We start from the raw sequence: 23,723 nt of genomic DNA, 5'->3' as shown, positions 1-23,723 counted from the left end.
GAATGCTTTACTTTATTTTGAAATACGTTAATTATTTTTAGATGCATGTGATTTTTTTAACCCTTTTTATCTAAACAATACATTTTGAAAATGAACGTGCAAAATATATACACGTTTTTGTTTTTAAAACGATATTAATAACTGCAATATTACACTTATAAAAGTAACTTATCAAAGCGGGAAAAAATGCTCAGAAACATAAAGAGCTTGAGGCAATACGGGTATCTTTTTTTTTGCTGTGTAACTTTTTTTTTTAATAAATTGCATAGTATTCATAATTGTTGATGAGGGAATTGTTATTTCATTGAAATGTTTCAATTTTGGGGATTTTTATGCATTTCGCTTTGTTTGCTTTTAGAATACAATGAGGAATAGCAAGATTTTTCTTTTTCATTATTTTACTGCAAACATTGAAAAATAGTTAATTAGCAATATATAATTACTTTCTATTCTGCCAGAACATAGGTCTAATTCAAAATTAATGTTTAATAATTTTATGTTATTTATTTTGAACTAAAAATCAAAGTAAATTCTTTGAAATAAGAAGTATGAAATTTTTAAAAATAAAGTAGTTTTTCGTACCAAGTGCTGAAAACAAGCAAGGTGATTATTGAGAGAGTTCTTCAATAATCGTGACAACATTTTTAATGCTTATTTTTTGTATTAATGAATAGTATTAGATTGATGTACGAAAATCATCAAAGGTGAAACCATGGTTTCATACCATGTGTAAAATTTAAAATTTATTTCAACTCTGACCGAAATTAAATATTAGCAATGTTGTAATATAAACTAATAATGAAGAAATATTTTAAAATTGTGACTGTAAATTTCTGAAATAAAATATTCTTCACAAATATCAATAAAGAGAACAAATAGAAAAATTTATGGAAAAATAGAGATTGCAAATTAGAAAATTGCAGCATTTAAATCGGTTTCAAATTTTTTAAAACTCTATTTGTAAGCTTTATATCACTTTTTTTTTCAAATTCAAACTAATTATTATTTATATCCTTTTAATATATATCACAAAAGCTTGACTAGGATAGCACTTTCTTTACTTAAAATTCTATTCATTTAAATGAATGTATTACAAAGGATGAACTCATTTTTGATAGTTCTTAAAATAAAAAAAAAATAATCACGCAAGTTTATTATTATTATTAACTTACTTCCTGATATGTCACTGTAAATATTACAACGCTTGATGAACATAGTTGAAAATGTTTCATTATCAACACGATAATAAAAAATATATGCAACTGAGTATATGCAAAAGTGTATAATTATCTATAAAAAGTTATATGCAACCAGTCTGCTAGTGCTATAGAATTTCACTAGAAATATTTTTAAATTCATTTTAAGCACAAAACATTAGTTATGTTGCATATTAAAGCAATCGTCATAAAAATACATAGTTTAAATGAAAGTTAATAATTATATTTACAACTAAACATATCGTAAGAATAATGATAACAGACGAAAAAAAATAGTGAAATGATATAAAATGTATAATATACAGTTTTACATGGAATATTTACGATAAACAACTAAAATTTTTTGAAATCTAGTTTTTAATTTTATAGAGTAAACATTTGTGTAATAGATGAAATAAGATTTATAAACATTTCTTGAAACAGTCCTGCCATTTAAATAGATTATTTTTCATACATAGCTATCTATATTATACATTCACGCATACACGCACACACACACGTAGAAGTTTATGTACAATTATCAAACATTGCTCTTGGTCTCATGTTTTCTTAAACTCTTGAGATCATTTTAGACACATTGGAATGAACTAAACTTCATAGTAAATAACAGCCCTTACAAAATTAAAAAATATATTGCATACTGAATATACAATCATAGTTGTAGAAAAATGAACTAGTGCAGCCCAGCATTAAATTTGAAATTAGGAATGAAATTGATTAATCTCTAACTGTTTTTGAACTAGTTCAAAAACATCTATGTGAAGTGCACCTTTTTTTTTAATTGGGCCCATCTTGAAATGTGAATACTATCTAATACTCATGAATGAAGGATACGTATTGTTACAAAAGAACACAAAGGTGTTCACCTTATTGAATGTTTCCAAGGTTGGTGAAAAAATTTACTTATTTCAAACATTCAGACATTTTGTATCTAATAAATATCGATATTATTTGATGAACAGAGACATAAAAATTATCTCCTGGAACAAAGTTAGTTGGTTTGTATCCTTGGAGTGATATCTGTATAAATCTGTGGCTCCAAGATAGTTTCACAGTATGTTTTTCATCTAATGTTAAAATATATTCCTTGATTTAAAACACAACATTTAAAATGCTTCATAACCAATGAAAATGAAACTAAAGTCAAACCATGATTAGAGGGTTTCTTCTAATTAATAGTATGAAAGTGGTATAATGAATGGTGCAGAAACATATCTTGCTGCTCACTGAAGGCACTAGCACAACACATGGGGTCACAATCAAGGATAAGCTGTATAAAAACTTCCTTGTGGCACATGTATCTGTGTACACAAACTACAGAATTTTGCCATACTGATTCGATGACAGCAGCGACTGCGGGCAGTTTGGCTACATTTGTGGACCTACTATCCATAGGAATTTTATCCTAGTTTTCTTCTGTACACGTGTTGACTCTAGTAGGAGAACAGGCTTATACATTGTAATTAATTCTAGAGACACGCCTGAATGTTGATCCCAGTAGTTGCGTGCGTAATCAGACGAATATGATAGTCTGTTGATAGAGTTACATTTGCAAGGCAACCAACTAAACCTGAGAGGTATTTATTCATACTTAAGCTGGATAGGTTTTCCATTCCACCTGCAAACATAAAAAAATTACTATATGTAACATACATAGTTTAGATATCGATTTCAGATGCAAATGTAGGTGTCTTATGTTTTAATTGTTAGTCATTTGTTGTTAAATTGCTCTGTTTTGTTGTTGACGTATGCCTGTTTAGGAAGAGGGGTGCGATTGTTCTTGTTTCCCAGTGGCGCCATCTTTGGCCAAGAATTCGACTTCTGCCACACCCATACGTCACACCCGTTTATAGGGCGGACCCATTCATACATCCATTCATTCATCCACAGATCGTAATTTTGACCTGAATCAGAGAACGATCGATCTCCAATCCAGTACCCCAGGAGGATTTCAGATGTAAATGTAGGTGTCTTATGTTTTAATTGTTAGTCATTTGTTGTTAAATTGTTCCGTTTTAATTGTTAGATATATTTTTTAAAGAAATATAAAATGTATAAAACATAATTACGAGCTAAAAAATTATCATTCTTATAAACATTTTCGTTCAGCTTACACTTTTGATGTCTCATGACTTTAGGTGATTTTAATTGCTGAAACGATATTCCAAAAAAACATTTATTTATTGACTTTTATTTTGGTATTTCATTAAATATTAAGCTTATTTAAAGAAATATAGGTAGATATCTATATTAGTACGACTAAAATGCAGTAATCTGCAATGCAAGAACATTTAAAATTTAGCTCTACTATCAGCTTTTCCCTCTGTTAACACTTATACATATTTTGCTTGTCTGTAATTTTTTAAAAAGAGAAATTCATAAATATTTTTAAAGAAAATTTTTTCTACCCAAATGCCTGGATGTTTAGAAACAAAACGGCGAGAGCAGGCAGCAGAACTCGTATCAACCTGCCACCACTGGGATTCGAACCTAGAAACCTCACTGGGAAACGAACGCTCTATCCCCTGAGCAAATGTTGCTCCAACTGCTTGTCATATGAATACTCTGTCCTCTGCGTGTTGAACAGCCGACCCGATTCGGAGTTTACGACTATCAATGTTCAACTCCGTAACCTTGTCATTTTGAACCCAATCCAGAAGACAAGGAAACTTCTTAATCAAACATCGGGACAAACTAGCCTACTTGAAGGACTTTTTGATGGAACTAACCTTCATTTGTGTTGCATGAAGAGGTAAACTACAAAAACCTCCTACTGTCAGTCCGAAGGCAAGGAGATTGTAATCCATGATCAGTCCAGGACTGAGCATATTTTATGTCAGCATTGTGATAGGTGTGAGCCGGGAGCAAAATTCATATCAAACAGTGACCGCTGGGATTCGAGTCATCATTGGGAGGCGAATGCTTTATCTCCTGAGCCACCGCGGCTCCCCTGCTGGGATTTTATATTTATAAATTTTTTTAAAGGATTTTTAACTTATCGTTGGGATTTCATTTTTATTTTATAACGATCGTTGAACAGCAGAGCCAATTTTTGAGTTCACGATCACTAATGTTCAACTCCGTAATCTTGTCATTTTGAACCCAATCTAGAAGACAAGGGAAGTCCTGGATCAATCTTTAGGAGAAACTAGCCCTCGCGGTGGACTTTTTGATGGAACGAACTCACATTTGCGTTATACGGAGAGGAAAACCACGAAAACCTTCCACAGTTAGCCTAATGATAAGGGGACTGTACCATAGAGTTGAAATACTGGGTAGAGAGAGTAGAATAACCCCCGACCCGTGGACAAGATAAAGTCACGTGACTGTAGCCCAAACTTGCCGTTCACTGAGACCGCTTCGATTCCCTTCCATTCGTTTAGCATTGCGATCGTCTGATGCAATTAACTGTCCGTCTTTTTAATTCAGAAATAAGAATGGTACAAAAGTCCTGAGCATTTTGCTGCACGGAGAAGTTTTCTAGGGACTGTCCGATAACTTTTTACAAGAAAGGGCGACATTTTTTTTCACTTTTTCTATTTTAAAATTGATTTTAAAATTTTTCCGATACTCAGTCATGCTCTGATAATCATATTTTATTTGCTTTAATAATCAATTACGCTCGTTTTTGCTCACTTTTTTTGCATTTAACATAAGTTTTTATTGTTTCTTAAACTTTAAACTTATAATGTTTAAGTATATTTCAATATATATTCTATTTTTAGCTGAAATAGCTGCAAAGCTTTGTTGGCTTCCTTGGCGAGATACTTTAGCGCCAAGGAACAGTTGAGTAAACTTTCGGTTTTGTTTTAGTTCTCTTTAAATGTCGATATCATTTCTGTATATTCTGAAGATTTTGTATATCTTTACCTCTTGATTACTAAAACCCAATATTTATCTTGTTCTAAAATGTTTCCTTTAAATATATATATTTAAATAAAAAATATGGTACATAAGAAGTTGTGTTTTTTAAATTACATAGGAATGCTTAAAAACCAAATTATTTGTATATTCTTATATGTTTGATGAATAATTAAATTCTATGAAATATTTTTAGTATTTAAATATAAAATAGTGTATAGTAGTTTTAGTGTTAATTTTTAATAAAATTATATAATTCTGTTACTATACATAAAATGAATACAAATTATGTACTATTTAGAAAATAAATTAAGGTATATTTAATATAATCATTAAGTACTTGTTTATCTTCTTTTTATTTAAAAATAGTTGCTTTATTGGAAATACTTTATTTTACTAGTATATTAAAGCGTAGAATTAGTTTGATTTAGTGCAACAAATTTAGAAAACATAACATAGAAGTGGATAAGTTGTATAGGAGTAAATTAGTGCAGTAAATTAGCGCATGTTATGCATTGGTATGGAATAAACTGCTCAGACGGCCAAGGCTAACAGCTGGCTGTGGTGCAAAGATTTAGCATCGTGAACCTTTCTTGTAAAATTTCAACTGTTTTTACCTTTATCTAGATTGTATATATTTAATTTGCAGCTGGCTAAAAGATATAGTTTTAAATGCACTTACTATTTTTAAGAAAATTACATTTTTTATGGATGGGCATTGTAATTTTCTTAATGTCCATAAAATGATTATGGTTCTTTTATTTGTAAAGTAAAATATTTTTAACTGCTACTTTTTAAGATACTGGTTTTCTGTATAAAAATTATTAAATATACATTGACCTATAATAGTTGCATAAATTTACCTCATAAAAAGTTGCATAAATTGCAATTTCTATCACAAATAAAAGTAAGATATTTTAATTATAAGTTCGTCATTAGTTTCAATCTACATTTAGTACAAAGTAAAAATTCTAATTGCTTTCTCTTTTATTTAAGTATTTTTTGTTTAAATTTCGAAAGCTTTTCTACTAGTCTCTTTGTGTGTACAATTTAAACTTCCTAGTAATTTATGGAATTAGATTGTACATGAAATACAAAGTAAAATTTCTAATTAAACTCTTTTATTATTTTCTTTGATTAGTTTAATGCTTTTAATCTTATATTTTTCTCTATTCGGAGCTGAAAACTTTTATATTAGAATAAATATTTTATTTCATATTTAGACAAATTGTTGAGTATTAAGTTAAAATGCAACAGCAGTTTATTTTTGAAAATATCTATTTTAAGTGTCAGGAAAAAAAGAAGTCAAAATTCTAAATTAATAATGTAAATAATCTTTATTGTATAAATAATTTAATGTATTCAATATATAAATAAAATTCTAAACGTAATTAAATTTAATCAAAAATATGTTTTCTAACTAATCTGTTCTACTAAAAACGGGTTTTATTTTCCCCGAAGCTATTTTTCCCGAAATTTGATATTACCTCTCGAGCAGTCTCTTGGTGAGCATAAATAAAAATGATAAAAGTGTTGCAACATTAACGTTATTTCTAAGCATCGAACTTTTTTCAGACAATCTGTTTAATTTTACAATTTGTTTTATCTAACAGTGATAAAACTTTTAAAACGTAAAGATTAAATTAATTTTTTAAACGAACTTGTGTTTCATTAAAAAAGAAGGGCAACATTTTCAAATTCACATTTTAAGCCCTGGTAGATTTAAAAAAAATCCTGATTTTTGTATCGAAGTTATTATTTTTTTTAAAAAAAATAACAATAGTTATTACAATATATATTAGTAATTTTTTTTTTAAAATAGGTCTTTGCAATAAAAACATTTAAAAAAAAATTTCTGAATATAGTAATAAATATAAGTGATGCAGAATATCGTTTTTTATTTTTATATAATGAATAAATTTTAAGGAATAGTGTTAAGGGTACAGACGAGAACTACTGAATTTTTTTAAATAAAGGCAGTACTTTAATTAAAAATTATTTGTTAAGAGAAAAAAAACTCCTCATGTTTTAAAAACCCATTTAATAATATTAAAGAAATATGATTAACGAAAATATTTTTTTTCTCTCTTTCAAATGCTCCGATTATTTGCGCATCGGTAATATCGAAATAAAGCTGTTTAAAAACTTAGTGCGCCAACATTTGTGATACTGCGCCAAGTATTGCACTCTTTCCATCACGTGATTGTAACTCTTTGCTTGCTATCTGTGGCGTGTCTTTTCGGAAGGAATAAAGCGGACTTGGTTCCTCTACCTACTATATCAACTCTATGGACTGTACCCCCTGATCAGTTTACCAGTGAGGATATGATTTTTCAGTACTGTGGTCGCTGCTAGCCGGATGCGGAATTCGCCTCGATCAGTCATTGCTGGGATTCGAACCCGGAGCACTTTCTTGGGAGGTCACTCTTTTCCCTATGAGGAAAGTCAAACCGAAACCATTAAAATCTATTTGGTCGACGGAGAAAACAGTAAGTGAGAGATGATTATAAGAAACATCGTCAAGCTTCATCAGACAATCTAACTGGTTTGGGATGCATTTCATTTTGCATTCTTCATCTTCGCAAAACTGATTCGGTGGACTTCGATGATGTTTTTGTTATTCACTCGCTTAAATCAAAACTTGCTACTAATAATGTACAGTGAGCAAAAAGAAGGAAAGAAAAAAAGATATCACCCTGAATAACTTTCGTTCTAATGATTTGATTTTCACGAACTAAGTGCCAATTTCAATGGTTAATGTGAGTAACCTTAAATATGTTAATTATGTAGTGCAAACTATTAAATAAGTTACGAAATTGGACCCAAAAACGTACTTTCTATGAATAAACATGTATATATATATTTACATATTTAGATTCTTAGCCTTCAAAATACAAGGAGTAGCCGCAATCTGGGAAGTATGGTCCTTATAGTTGGTCAGAAGAATGATCTGAAGTTCGGATTCCTTAATGCTAATTTCACATTTTGCGTTTAAAGTCATATTTTTAAAACAAATTAAGCAATTCAAGAAAACAATTGCACCTACTCATGAAACGCGTTTACCCAAAGATAATTTCATGAATGACATTTCTCATAATAATTTTTAATAACTATTTATTATTTCTTATTGTCTAATTTAATTGTGGATCAAATGATTTTGAATTATGAGGTATATTTTTTTTCATACCATATTAATCTACGTAATTTTCTATGGCAAAATCTAAAGTTTCAACAGTATTTATTCAGTAGAAGCCGAGAAAAATTAAAATGAATTATTTAAAAATAAATAATTTGGCAACAATAAAAAAATATTTAAATGGGGTGATTAATATATATTTTTTTTAATGGCGGGCACTTGGAACTATTGTCCATTGGCCACAGAAAGTGCCAGAACTGCTAACTCTCTTTTCGTTACCCAGTGGGCACCTGTGGCGAAGCCACGGCGGTGGAGCAGCGTCGCCCACGTCGCACTACCACAACCCGTTTATTGGGCGGGTCACATTCACACACAAAGGAGAAGGGACATGGAACACAGATAGAGAGAAAGAAACTTCCATGCTTTGCCCGGAATTCGAACCCAGAACCTTTCTGATGCAAGGACAGTTCCCTGCCCCCTACACAGGCCGGTCGGCGATCAATATTTAAATGCAGATGAATTATGAGAAACTTGACTTATCATGTAACGTGAGTTATTTAAGCAAAAAAATAAATAAATAAAATGAAGTGTAAAATCTAAATTCGATTTAAATATGTTCTTAAGTATACACTAAAACATATCTAGAATAGATTTTGGATCGATGAATAAAAAATAAATTTTCTAAAAAATTCGAGCAGAGTGGAGACATTAACTTGTTTGAAATAATTGACTTGTAACTACTTAACTTTGATTCCAGGGTAGAGGGATCATTCCGTCGTCTCATTCGACTTTTGAAATTTCAATTGTAGACGGAATTGTTAAACATCCTACAAAACGTTTTTCAGAGTAGCAGTCAAAAAATAAATAAATAAAAAATAAATAAATGAATAAATAAAAATGCACTGCTTTGAACTTTTTTTTTAGAAAGTTTGATGAATTCTATTTTTTTCAATCCAAAAGCCATAACCATTATCTTACGTAAAACTAATTTTAATATCGCTTTAAATGGTTTAATTTAATATAGTGTGTCATTAAATGATTTGCCTTTCAACCCTGTTTATAATTAAAATAATGCAGATTTGGTTTCAGTATAAAATCTTCATATTAAAAGAAGTTAAAAACAGCTTAAATACAAATAATACCTTGTAAAAAGTTCATTTGTTGAAATACCAAAATCTTAGAAAATTACAAATAATCCATAAATCAACTCAAATTTTATTTTTAAAGGAGATGAAAACGAAAGCAATTTTTGCTTTTCGAGAGGTAATCAACTAAATACAAATCTGTTGCCTAGAAACTTCAAGATATTTTTATATTAACTATTTAACAAACAAAGAAAAGCTTTTCCGATCTGAGTTAACATAAAAACGAAGAATAGAGCTTCAGTTTTTATTTAATTCTTTTCTATTCTCTCAACGGAGTATCTCTCGCTTGTCTATTACGCGGCTAGAGTATGATTATATTAAATTTCTAATCCTGCTATGGCGATGATTCTTGGCCTCTTTTTGAGACAATGCTAAGTGTATAAAACTTCCTAGCACCTGAAATTTTGATCCAATATTTTCAAAATTTTGAGGGTCAGGAATCCAAATATGTAAAAAATAAAAAGCAAATATGTTTATTCAGAGAAAGTGCGTTCTTGTGTCTAATTTCGCAACTTAATTAATAGTTAGCACCAATTAATTAGCATAATTGAAGTCACCCCCAAAGCCATTAAGATTGACACTTAGTACGTGAAAATATGATCATTAGAACGAAAGTTAGTCAGGGTGATAAATTTTTTTTTGCTCACTGTGCATACTTATTTTGACTTCAGTATTTATAAAGATTTTGATAATACACTCTGTAACAAAAAAGTCGACGCACCAAGAACGCACTAAGACGCGAAAAATCGACGCTCGACCAGGCTGGAATGATGCCGATTGGGGACGTTTAGTCTTTAGCGAAGAATCCCGCATCCAACTGTGTCCTGACGATCATCGAAGACGTGTTTGGAGACGCACAGGGCAGAGGGGGGAATCCTGCCTTCATTATTGCACGCCACACCGGACCTCAATAAGGCATGATGGTCTGGGGTGCTATTTCCTTTGACAGCCGGACCCCTTTGGTCGTCATTAGAGGTACACTTACTGCACAGCGGTACATCGACGACATCCTAGGATCTGTTTTGCTACCGTTCCTTTTGCAGTGCCCTGGGCTGCTTTTTCAGCAGGACAATGCCAGACAACATAAGGCACGTGTTGCTATGAACTGTCTGCAAGCTTGTCAAACTCTTCCTTGGCCTGCCAGATCACCAGATCTCTCTCCCATCGAGTATGTCTGGGATATGATGGGAAGGCGATTGCATCTGGCACGGAATGTTGTTGACCTCGTTCGACAATTGGATCAAATTTGGCAGGAAATACCGCAAGAGACCATTCGGGAGCTTTATCGGTCTATGTCACGCCGTGTGGCAGCTTGTATCCAGGCTAGAGGCGGGTCAACACCTTATTGAACTTGTTACTGTAACTCTACAATAAATTATTCAATTGTTCTGAAATTTTAATCATTTACTATTCTGTACATTGTCTTCCTATCCACCAATTTTCGTTTCAATCGGACAACTCCTTCTTGGTGCGTCGATTTTTTTGTTATAGAGTGTATATATCAAAAATATATATTAAAAGTATAGATTATAGGCTGTCATTATGGAAGATTTTGCATTTAAAAAAAAGTTACATACTTATAAATTTTTTATTATGTGCAATTGTAATACTATCTTACCAAGATATAATCCATTATTAACATTAAGTTGATTTAGAAGGCCTGGAGATACCCCAGTCACAGTGAAGCCTTTATCAACTGTTAGTGATCCTTCTTGCTCAACTCTAATAAAAACATGAAAATGTAAGTCAATGTAAAAATCAGTTTTATTAAATATTTTAAAGAAAATTAAATAAAATATTACCGTATGATTCTAACTGTGTGCCATTTTCCGTCATCTAATTTTGTACTGTTGTAAACGATTATTACTTCACCACTTCCAAGGTTGTATTGAAAATGTAAATATCCATCACGCAGACCTAAGGCTAAGTAGTCGGCTGAAGCAGACATATCTTTTTTTCCTGTCCATAAAATTAATCCACTGGGTCCGAATGAACGAAATTTTAATTTTATATCAATTTTGTTTCCTCTTATTCTGGAAATGAAATAAAGCATCGGTTAATGTGATTCAATTAAAAGATTCAAATCGATAATATATATTTTTGTTTATTGTAATGTAGTTGAACAGCAGTAATATAAATCTATGTCGTCAACATTAAGGTAGAAAAAGCAAAAATCTAGAAGCAAAAGTGTTTATATTGATTTGCAACATCATGGAAAAATTCAGAAATTTATCCGCAAATCATGTGTTAGCTTATTTGTATTCAAATTTTGCACTTTGTATGGTTGTAAGATTAAAAAAATACACGAGTGTATTATTTATTCCATTATGCATGATGAAATAGCTGAACTATTGAAAGAAAGTACTTATAATATTTAATTTAAACGTGTTTAGTTGGAAATATATTGACCGAAGAAAGAAAAATTCTTTTTAAGCAAAATTGAAATGAAAAGTATTTTTAATTTCAATTATTTTTATTCTATTGAAGTAAATCAACATTAAATTCATTAAAAAAACTAAACTCAGAGTAAAGCTAAATAAAGTTTGCAAGTAAATATAAAGCTAAAAACTTTTTAAAACTTAAATTCAAAATTCTCTGAAATAAAATCATTTTGAATTTCGAGAGATAGTTTAACTGAAATAGAACGTAGTTACCCTACGTTTGCTTACAAAACTACGTTATCTAATGAAGTTTCGTTAGGTAAGCTAACAAACTTTGCCACGGAGTCGGTAGTTTTATTGCTCCATACACTTACAAAAGACCACGCATATTTTATATGAGAATTGGGACCCATTCGATTTGCCAGAAAATTTGATTTGTTTAGCCTCCTTATTAATAGTTCTCTTGTGTCCAATGTTAAAAAATTGGTAGATTTTGAGATACGGAGTTTTGAAAATATCCCTAAACGCATCGAACGATTGATTAATTTCAAATGACTCTTAAAAATTACTTAACATGGAAATTTAACACTCCGTATAGTAACATCTGCTCATTGTTTGGCATTGGGACCCGTAAGGACTTTTGATCAGAAGGATTTCAATTTCAAGTTATCAAAATTTCAATCGAATCGAATGGGACCCCGATTCCTATTTATAATGTGAGGGGTCCTCTTCATAAAATACTCCACTATAGTGCGACGCGAACTCTATGAAATGAAAAACCAGGAAAAAATTCAGATCGCTCTTTTTAATTGAACTGAATTTTGAATAGAGTTTTTTTTAAATTTTTTTTAAATTTCTAATGCCTACCACATTTGGTAAGTATAAGCCATCGTTGTACTTAACGGGTAGAATTGTTGATCTCTTTTTTATGGGCACCACATAAGATGGCAACGTTTTCCGACGATATAGAAGAAAGATAGATAGAGCAAAGCAGGATAAATTACATCCATGCTCAAAGCGGAATTCGAACCCGGGACCTTTTGACATAACGTCAGCTCCCTGACCACCATATAGCCCTGTTGGCAGAATTTTTAATAGAAAATTGAATAAATATTTTTTACTATAAGGTCGAAATAGCTCTGTGCGTGCTTACTCGTCACGGTGTTCGCAAATAAAATTTTAAAATATTAATAGACTTAAATATTTTTACGGAAAATTCCTAAAATATGATACTATTTGCGTCTTTGTAGAAGAACTAATAAATATTAAAAAAAAAAGTCATAAATTACCATTAAAGTACAAATAATTGTACAACGGAGTTTTTAATTTTAAAATGTACCGATATATCTGAAATGCCACTATAAAATACACTTTGGACACCACTCAAATTAATTTTGGCATTCTGAAAATGTTATATCGATCAGATTAAATGGAAATCTGATGGTTCAATATCGAACGAGTGTAGTGGGTGACGCAATACCTCCCATCCTAATTGATTAATTTTTTCCAAGGTTAGTTTTCCTGATCGATACGAGTCGGAAAGATCAAAGTTACCGGGTTCGAACACAGAAAACTGTCTTTGGCATTTACGAAAGCCTAATACACTTGGATAAACGTTTGTGGTAGCAACTATAGCGTTAATATTTTCGAGAAACTCAAAAAGCATACCTAGGAGCGAATCTTTTCTGGTATTTGGAGTTAGTCATTTCATCTCAAATTACAATTTTTCTTTTTAAAGTTTAAAGAATGAACAAATCACTCAAACTTAAAATGTCTTAGGCACGACTGTGAAGTACACAATGAGCGGATAAAAGTCCAACGAATGTCGAAACACGCAGAACCAACAATACTTTTTGGTTCTACTAATAATTATAATAAAAAGGAGTGAAAACTGCTGCAGAATTTTGATGATGAATTATTTTAAATGTTTCTAAGCACTGTAGAATAATGTAGGGTTTGCTAGAAAAGGAATTTTTATTTGTGAGAGAATTCAAGTGTTCCCCTTAAAGCGGCGTCTTCTTCTTAACTGAACTCAACCATCAGAGAAGAAGTAGAGGGAAAATACGCTAATCATGCTCTTTATTAATTTATTTTTCAAAAAAACACTGAATGATAGTTGATATTTACGCAGTTTGTCAGTATTTATCGAAGTATGTCCCAATTAAAATACGCGAAATAAAGCGAGAAGTTCTTTGAATTTCTGGGAATTTTTCATCCAAAATTATATCATCACAATTCTGTATTTTTTTAAAAAAAGTAATTAAGTGCTTTACATTGGTTATTTTGAGATTTTTAATAATTATTTTATGTTTGTACATAGTTTTTGTTAAAAGAACTTTTTAGCTTCATCTAATTCAGTTTTCGTCTGTTAATTACAAAAATAAAAGTACATTTCAAAAAGTGTAATATTATTAAATTACCAAAATTAGTAATTGCATAAATCGTAAAGACCCGGTTCCCAATAGAACACTGAAGTCAAGCATCATTGGCTGTGGTCAGTGAGGGGATGGATGACCACTTTGATCAGTCTGCATAGAGACCAAGGGTGTACGATATTGGTCTTCGTTAAACTGTTCTACGTACTTCGCGCACATATCGTCGGGCTAACAAAGTGGGGGAGCCAGTCTCTTTGCAGAGGATCAAAATTGTGATAGCATGTCTTCTGAAAATCCTCAGGGATGCTACTCAGACCTTCGTCGATTGCCCATTGTGCAGCTCTAATGCGACGTAAAAAGTACTACTACTATTAATTATATAATTTTGTTGCTTCTAATTTTTAGTGAAAAAATTCGTAGAAGTTCCAGAAACTATCAAATGTTTTTCTTTTTGAATCAATATAACAAAACCTCTATTTTCCCCTTCTTTTAAATGGTCAGACTCTTTTCGTTAAAGTTCTGTTGGAGACAATTTTTTTTCTCAAAAATGAATTAATTTTAAATCAAAGGAAAAAGAGTTTTGAAAATCATTTTCTTTTTTTCCGTAATTTTTGTTGAAAAAACCTCATCCAATTCAGTTTTCGTCAGTTGATTATAAAAATTAAAGTAACTTTTTAAAAATGTATAACGAGACAAATGAACATTATTAAATTTCTTATCTGTAATTAGTAATTACATAATATTATTGCTTGAAGTTTTAATGAAAACATTTGTTGAAGTTATTAAAGTTATCAAGTGTTTTTCCCCCCTGAATCTTGTAAAACGAAACCTTTATATTTAAAGCATCTTTATATTTCAGACAAACAAATTTTATTTTTTATTTTTTTACAAAAATAAATTAAGGGATAAAGCGAATCAATAAATAAAAGTAAAAATTTTACCTTTTTACTATATTTTCATCCATATAATGGAGATAACTTGCTCCTGTAAACATGGGTTCTGCAATCATTTCTGTAACTTCTAAAAAAAAAAATTGAGAAAATTAAGCCAATAAAAATTATTTTTAATAAGATTTCAAGAAATTAAATATTATGTAAAAAAAATGCAGTTGTAATTAAATATCACTAAATTAAATTTCTTTGTAAAGTTTAGTGATTAAAAAAAACTAACTACAATAGAAATTTGATTTAAAAAAGAAACAAATAGTGATGCAGTATTTTTATTATATGCTTGGGCTATAATAGTATATGCTAAATGTATAATAGTATATATTAAATATAATAGTACTCATGTTTAATTCAATTATCAAGTCTCATAATAAAAATAAGCTATAAATTGAAAATTTTATTAAATAAAATGCGCATACTTTCATAGTATGACACTGAGGAACAAATTGTTTGTTGCATTTATACAAATATTTGATTTTGCCTAATTTGGGTGTGGTAATCAAAAATTAATTTTGTTCCTAAAGCTACAGATTTTTAGTTTTCAGTATATTTTTTTGTTGAAATGCTCAAGTTTAAGGACGTTATGTATAACAGGTGGTTGCGCAAATGCTGCGACTAACTTCTAGGGGGGTTAGGGCACATCATGAGGCATAGCAACACATGCCCGAAAATGTTATCGAAAGTAACAACATCGGTTGGGGGCGCTTCTCTATTATGACTTGTTCAGAAGCGCAGGAAGAAACAGTTCAAAATAGTCCTAGCGTCGCATGACGACATTTCCGGGAGAGGATGCCTTTCTAATTCTGATAATGTGAAGAAAAAAACTGTAGCTTGGAAAGTGAAAAGAAATAAACTGTAGCTTGGAAAAAAAAGGGAAAAAAATCTGAAGCTTGGAAAAAAAAACCGATATCTGATTTGGAATCAGCGATATGAAAGTATCTAAGATTCATTAAATAATCTAATGCAATAAAATGTTCACCGGTATAATCTATTAAATCAAATGTAAAACAATATTTTAAAAATAGTAATTTTGTTCAAAATGTATCAGTTTCACAGTTATAATCTATTCACACAACATTGAAATTTTATTCATTGCTAAATAGTCAAAGAGACGTATCTGAAAAAAATTGGAAAATCGGAAAGTGGCCAAAATTGGTTGTTTTTTTTACGAAGGCTTCAATGAGATTTATAAAGTGAGAAATCGAGTAATAAAGATTTCAGCTCATCTCACAAAATCACGATAGGGTGAAAATGAAGCGAAATTTGACTATTAAGAAGATTATCATGTAGCCAATGACAACTTATAATAATCAACTTTTACACAAAAGGGTATTTCTAGGTTTGAAATGTATCATTTATGATTTTAAAATAAAAGTTTTGCTATCGTTTAGCGTGGCATAAAGAGAAGAAGGTAAAATATGTTCCCTAGAAATGTTGATTTAGTTAAAGAGAACAGAAATCTTGATGCTTCCAGGATGTTTATGATAAATGCATTTCTGGTTGTTTTTCCTTTATAGAGCATTATTCATGTTTTTTTAAAAATAATTGTTTCACTTTATAAGAATTTTTAAAATAATTTTTAATGAATATTTAATGATATTTCTCATTTTAATAGTAATTTGCTTGTGAAACCAATTTTTTTTCTTTATGAAATATGGAAAATTTTGCACTGAATCTCGTTATTTGAAATGTGCTCTAATAATAACAATTGATGTTGAACAGAATTAAGATATAAAAATTGCTTTTGGAGAAAGAAGATACTTCAATTTTGAGAATATCAAGAAATTTTTTTTTTTTTGGATTATACTATTAGATTCAAATGCTCTTGAAGATCGTAACTAAAAATTAATAAAGACTTATATATCTTTACCAGGCACTCACTTACATTTTTTATTCATAAATTTTATACTTATTTTAATTAAACACAAGATAAGACTTATGATTTTTTTTGAAAAAAAAAGTAACAATACAAAATATGTTTTTGAAAATTTTTTAGTGCATTACATTTCTTTTTAAGATTAGTTTGGATGGTTTTCAGACGTTTTTTTTTTGCATTTTAAAGGTATTTTTTAAGTATTTAACGTTCTGGCCCTGTATGATAAACAATTTAAGAATCACTGAAATAAAATTGTTTTTTGATGTTTGATGCATGCCAATGAAAAAATTAAATTTTTATTTTCAAAGCTTAGTCACATTTTATTGAATTTCTCTAGTTCCATATATAGCTATAGTTTACTCACAGAATCATACATAGCCTAAGGAAAAAAAAACACTCTTAATTTATTTTCTTTTGTAATTGTGGTAATCATAGCGATCTCTACTTTCTCTTTTGACTACTCTTAAATAAATCTGTCAATAACTGACGTGAAATAATCCAAAAAAATCTCTAAAACTAATACTGAAAATATTTCTAGAGTGTTACATTTAGAGTATGGAACAGAGCAACGATGTAGAGTCCCCTCGGGGCATTTGAGACTATTTGAAACACATCTAATTTCTGTAATGCTTATAAGACCCTGACCTTTGAAAAATGTAAATGAAATAACTTAATTGCGGTTACAGGAAAGCAGACATTTCTATGTTTCAGAGAGCAAAGGAAAATATTTCTAAGACTCCTTGAAATGTTTTCGCATAGTACAAATGATATAAAATTGATAAATACGAGTGGAAGGAAATAATTAAAATTATAAATTTTTCATATAGTGTTTCTAATAATAAAAATTAAAATTATGCAATACCGTTTTCACAGTTTGTTCCAGCATAACCCAAATGGCAGTGACATGTATAATAAGCCATTCTAGGTTCACAGTAGCCTCCATTTTTACATGGTTCTTCAACGCAAGAATGGAGACAGTTTGCCACGTTGATTCCTGATAAAGCATCATCGATAAGTTTCAACGTTTTTCCATTAATGATAACCTAAAACAGTTTAAAAAAACCCGTTCAAACATATATAAAATACATAAGTAATAAGATTTTAGAAAACATTATAATTAACATTTTGAGATAGGATTATTTGTGGAAGTTGAAGAACACTTGCAGTATCAAAGATCTAATGAAAATGATAGATCTATTACTATTAGTGTCTAGTGTAGAACAATACAAAATACTTTCTTCTTTAACATTTTTAGAAGTTTAGAAAATGTACATAACAAAATTATATTTAACTCAGTTAAATGATTTTCGAAGGAACTACACAACAGCAATGAATTACAGATAACTCAAAGAATTACAGAGTTTAATATAGAGTTGTGAAATATACAGCTTATGTGGAAGCTTCAAATTTTAAACGTGCATGCAAAGAAATCACTTTGCTTTATAATGTTCCATCATATTTTAAGAAACTATTAAAACTGGATTCCTTTATGAAATTCTGTTCCAGCGAAATTATAGCTTTTATGAGAATCCTCAATAACCTAGTGTATGAGGGTTTTGTAATTCCATATTTGAATTTTTTAAAAGCTTCAAAAGTTAATTTTTTAACGTAATTTTTACAATTTAAATTTTTGGAATACACACCAAAAATTCGTATTTAAAAAAAAATCATTTTAAACTTCATTGTTCACCTCTAATCATTGTACACTAATAATTTTAGGGAAATACAAGGAAGGAAATTTTGATTTTCTGAAAAGTTTTTACTGGCTGATCATATTAAGATAAAATTAGCCAGTAAATCAAAACAGTTAAAATGCAATTTAATTAGACGTTGGAGTTAGGTAATGTTAGGCTTTTCGTTATGCAATGGACATCGGAGTTAAATTTGTTGTAGAGTAGTGTTCTGTCAAGCGTACCTAATTAGTTTATCTAGTGAGGCCATCTATCGCGTGAGATGGGAAATACTAGACTTTTTGTGGCAACTCTGTGGTGTTGCCATCTATGCACGAATAAGAGTTTCATATTCCCATAAAACAGGGTCCCCAAATGAGGTTTGCAAGACACTGGTAATTTTTCACGTGCAGAAGAAATGGAGAATTCTGGTGTCAACACTGGGATTCGAACCTCTCTAAAGCGGTCATGATAATGACTGAGTAGCATCTCGGCTAAAGTAAATACCCAGCTGCAAGGAACTAAGTGTGATTCCAACATGTGGTGTTCACTACACACTTATTAATATACGATTATTAGGAATCCATTGTTTTGTTAAGCCTCTAATGATGGAAAATGAAAATATGAATTCGTAATCCTAATCACATGGTTTAGCTTCCAACTTTCGGAAAATATACGCTGAATTCAAATTGGCTGAGGGCCTAGTTCAGGGGTCCGTCCAGACATTTTGTGAAAGGTCCTGCTTTTGTAAAATTGTGAAAAAATTACTCGTAATTTGTGAATATAAAGTAAAAGCTAAGTCACATTCTTTCAACCAGGGTCCTGTTTCGTGAATTTGTGCTAATAGGGTCCTGTTATTGCAAAAAACCTTTTCAAGGAGTTTTCAAATTGTAAATAGATACAAGATTATGCTCAAGACTGTAAAATTATAATTAAAAAAGAAAATTAAAATTTCAAAAATAAACAGCAATTGCCGCTTCCAAATTAGAGATGCAACATACAAATATTTGCTATTTGGCCTATACTGCTGAACGCAGAATATTCATTTCGGGCAAATAATGGAAGAAGCGTTTGCCGAAAACGCAAAACTTAATTCGTTTACACCCATCTTTCTTTTTTTTTCCCTGGGGAGGTTTTATTCGATTAACAAAACAATAATGAAGATAAACAAATTTGTGAAGGGTCCGATTAAAAGAAAAATCATTTTGTGAAGGGTCCGTTTTTAAGTTAAAATATTTCGTGAAGGGTCCGTTTTGATGAAAAGATATTTTGTGAAGGGTCCGTTAACGGATCCAAATTTCTTCTAAGCAGACCCCTGTAGTTGGAGCTGTTAAAAGTCTGGTTGTCTAACTGCATTATATGAAAACAGACAATAAAAGATATTTTTCACAGTTAACAGTTTGTTCGCTTCTAAAATTGTACCCACAACATCCATGTTCCCACAACAAATCAATACCTCTGGGGGTACTGATCCAGGAGTTTCCTTGTCTTCTGGATTGGTTCAAAATTACAAAGCTACGGAGTTGAACGTAAGTAGTCGTAAACCCATGAAATTGGGTCGGCTGTTCAACGACGGTTATAAAATAAAATAAAATTGTAATTCGCTTCTAAAATAATAATAGTTCAGCTAGCAGTAATACCTTCTTTCTTACTGTTCTTCGGCCTTCTGGTTGTATGTGTTAAAAAATAATTAAATAAGTTGATATTTAATAATTTTTTCCGAGAAATTTCTAACAATAAAACAATGATGCAATTTAATATTATAATACTTCGAACTAAAGTATTTAAATAAAAGCTAAAAACACTTACCCTTTGTATGCAGCCAGTAAAGGACTCAGTTATAAAAGCTTTTCTAGCAACATCTCTTGCATCATGTACTCCACCAATGTACATATTAAGTGGTAAGGATAGTTGTGTAAATGCACCAGGTGAAGTACCTTCTACTTTGGGTTGTTCGTCTACTTCTAAAATACCATCTCTGCCTGTCCGGGATATGAAAGCTGTATGCCATTCTCCAACAGATAATGGTTCTTCACTTCTATAATATATGCATTAAAATTTTCATCAATGTATTTTCTCCATGGTATTTATAAGAAAATGGTTCTCTAAATTACAAATGAATTTGCTTATTTATCTGGAATTAAGAAATTATGTATTGTCAATAATCTAATAATTATGTATTTATGACATAACATAAAAACCGTAACGTACTCTTAATATTATTTTATTCCAGTAAATACCCTACTGTGTGTTCTGCAACGACCACTCTTAATACATATTTTTTGAATCCTTGTCGGAAAAAAACACACATTCGAGACGAAAACAAATATTTAAGCTTGGAAAAAACGAATACGCAACTTAGAAATTCTCTACTGAAGAAGGTGGAACTGAAAGCATTAATACCTGTTCAAAACGCTTTCAAGTTTGATTAAGCAATTCGATTTTTTTAATCTCACTTTCCTCACTTTTGATACGACAGATTTCAATAGCGTTTTGCTTTTCTTCGTTTAATTTAATATTTGCGATCAGCAACTGGCATACTTTTTACATTTTCAAAAAGGATTCTAATAATAGATATTAAAAGCTATTACGAAACACCCTGTATGTTAGCAAGGCGTAATAAAACTTGTTAAAATATAGTTTATTGATTTTCATCAAAATAATTATTAAGGTCATTTTCAAAATAAAAAATAAACTACATTTATTATTTTGAGAATCGAGGAATTCATAAAGATTAAAAAGTTTAATTCATTAGTTTTTTAGTTATTTATTGATGAAATGCCTCAAAATTTCACTATCTCAAGTATCAGCACAATAAAAAATAATAATGTAGGAAGGAAAGCAGTGATTTTCAGCTGTTCATAGTGCATAAATTGGATAAAAAAATAATTAGTTATAAGATAAAATTTAAAATATTTGTGTTAATCAGTAGCGATGACATATTATAAAGTAAAATAATTCCATCCCATAGAACCCATAGACTAAACATTCCATAATAAATATAACCCTAAATATGTCATAACAAACGTAAATATTCCATATCCCATAGACCTAACTGAAATATAGACTAAATAATTTTCTAATTTATATGTTTCTAGGAAATGCTAACTTATATATAACTAGACGATTTTTAAAAAAAATATAAGGTAAAGCTAGGAGAGTTTGCATATGATTCAACAAAATAGTAAAAACATAAGAAAGTAATAATTTTCTGCTAAACTAATCATTAGTAATGTTGACTACTATTGTTTTTTATGTACTTTGTTTTTTTTTTGGGGGGGGAATGAAAGACAATTTTCGTATAATGAATAAATATTTTATTAAATTATTTATTGACCATTCTGGTCCATCACCTTTTGCCATCTTTCTGGTAGTAGCATGATTCCACGCTCATAAAATGTTTGGCTTTGCTGGCAAAAAACTGATCTAGGTGATTTTTGACCTCTTCATTTGAAGTAAAGGTTTCGCAGTTCAAAAAATTTTGTAGTGACCGGAACAAATAATAATCCGAAGGCGCCAGATCTGGAGAATATGGTGGGTGTGGCAGTGCATCCCATTCAAGTTGTAAAAGCTTTTACCGAGTGACCAAACTTGTATGAGGTCTCGCATTATCTTGATGGAACACTATACCTTTTCTGTTGATTAATTCTGGCCTTTTCTGTTCAAGAGCATCATTCAGTTTGCCCAGCTGACGACAGTAGACATCCGAATTAAGTGTTGTGTTATCCGGTAAAAGCTAAAAAAAAACTATTCCTTTTAAATCCCACCAAACAGACATAATCACCTTTTTTGATGGATATTGGCTTTCGAAATGTTTTGAGCCCGTTCATCTTTTTTGCTTCATGATCTCTTGAGTTTGACATTGTTATATACAACCCCTTTTTCGTCCCCAGTAATAATGAGCGTCAAAAATGGATCATTTTCATGACGTTTGAGAAGCGCAAGCGAATCACAGACGTCAACGGGACGACACAAATTTCTCTCCGTGAGAACATGGGGAGCCCATATATCGAACTTCGAGGTTAAATCCAGGCCTTTCAAGTAGTCATAAACAGTTGAATTCAATAAATTTAACCTCTCACCGATCTCACGTGTTGATATTTGCCTATTTGCATCAACTAATGCCTTTATCATGTCTTTATCAGCTTTGGCGGCCCTTCCGGAACGTGGTGCATATTCGACATCAAAATTGCCGGATCGATATTTCGCAAACCAAACCTATCCTTACCACTTAAACGATATTTCCCACTGTCAACACATCTTATTCATACACATCGGTAAATTTCTTTCTGGCATGAACAGCATTTTTATCTTTTCTATAGTAAAAAAGTGAAATATGGCGAAAATGCTGTTTATTGCTCTCCATCTTGGCGAACAAAAAACAAGGGGCGCGCTCAAATGATCAGAAAGTCGGGTCCACAATCGTGGTTGCCGGGAGAAAAGTGTTGCACCAAGCAGACTCCTCAATTCTGCTTTTAACATGTAAAGTCTATGGCGGGCTTGTCATACTTTGAATCGATTTTTCTTGTTCAAGAATCGGAGTGATCAATTAAAAAAAAATACTAATAATTTTTTCAATCTTTCCTATCCACGAAAATGTAGGTTAATTTTTTTAATCTTTATTACTTTTTGTAATATTGCCTTTGAAACACAAGTCACTTTCTACCTTTGAGTAAGGGAGGAAGGCAACTTCCACCCCCAAGTTCACTAATCTTCTCGGTGGGAGGTCTTGCTCCCTTTTGAAAATCTTTTTCTCTCTCTGTCCTTCTGAAGAACTGATATGGGGAACGCTTTAAAAACCGATAGCTTTCTTTTTAGTTATAAGCTTGTAATTTATTATGAAAATTATATTTGCTGATAATTCGTTCATTCTATATACATTTTATTTATTTAGTAGTAATAATTTTCTTGTTTTTATTCATTTTGAGAATGGAATTTATTTTTTAAATACATTATTCCCCTTTTTTTAAACTTTGTTTCTTGTTTTTTAAAGATGTTTCAGAATTAAAAAAATTAGCTGCTGAATAAAGTGAGATTAATTAAAATCGAATAAATGACGTAAAGATCTTCCAATATACTATAAAGCATCACAAAACTGCAGTTTTCCTTTTTTTT

General features: G+C 30.6%; 1 protein-coding gene across 1 annotated transcript in view; it reads right to left on the bottom strand.

Moving 5' to 3' along the window:
- Positions 1-226: 226 nt before the first annotated feature.
- Positions 227-23,723, bottom strand: part of LOC107439395 (EGF like, fibronectin type III and laminin G domains protein pikachurin) — a 232,032-nt gene continuing 208,535 nt past the window's right edge. Inside the window, exons 9-14 of the mRNA XM_016051983.3 lie at positions 20,418-20,646; positions 17,801-17,981; positions 15,057-15,135; positions 11,162-11,392; positions 10,978-11,081; positions 227-2,835 (exon numbers count right to left, since the gene is read on the bottom strand). Of these exons, the coding sequence (XP_015907469.1) occupies positions 2,687-2,835; positions 10,978-11,081; positions 11,162-11,392; positions 15,057-15,135; positions 17,801-17,981; positions 20,418-20,646 (973 nt within the window). The 3' untranslated portion in view covers positions 227-2,686. The remainder of the gene's footprint in view (positions 2,836-10,977; positions 11,082-11,161; positions 11,393-15,056; positions 15,136-17,800; positions 17,982-20,417; positions 20,647-23,723) is intronic.

This window comes from Parasteatoda tepidariorum, chromosome X1 (assembly GCF_043381705.1).
Source record: "Parasteatoda tepidariorum isolate YZ-2023 chromosome X1, CAS_Ptep_4.0, whole genome shotgun sequence".
Classification (NCBI taxonomy): domain Eukaryota; kingdom Metazoa; phylum Arthropoda; class Arachnida; order Araneae; family Theridiidae; genus Parasteatoda; species Parasteatoda tepidariorum.
The sequence above is the reverse complement of the archived record's forward strand: the minus strand, read 5'-3'. Positions and strand labels throughout refer to the sequence as shown.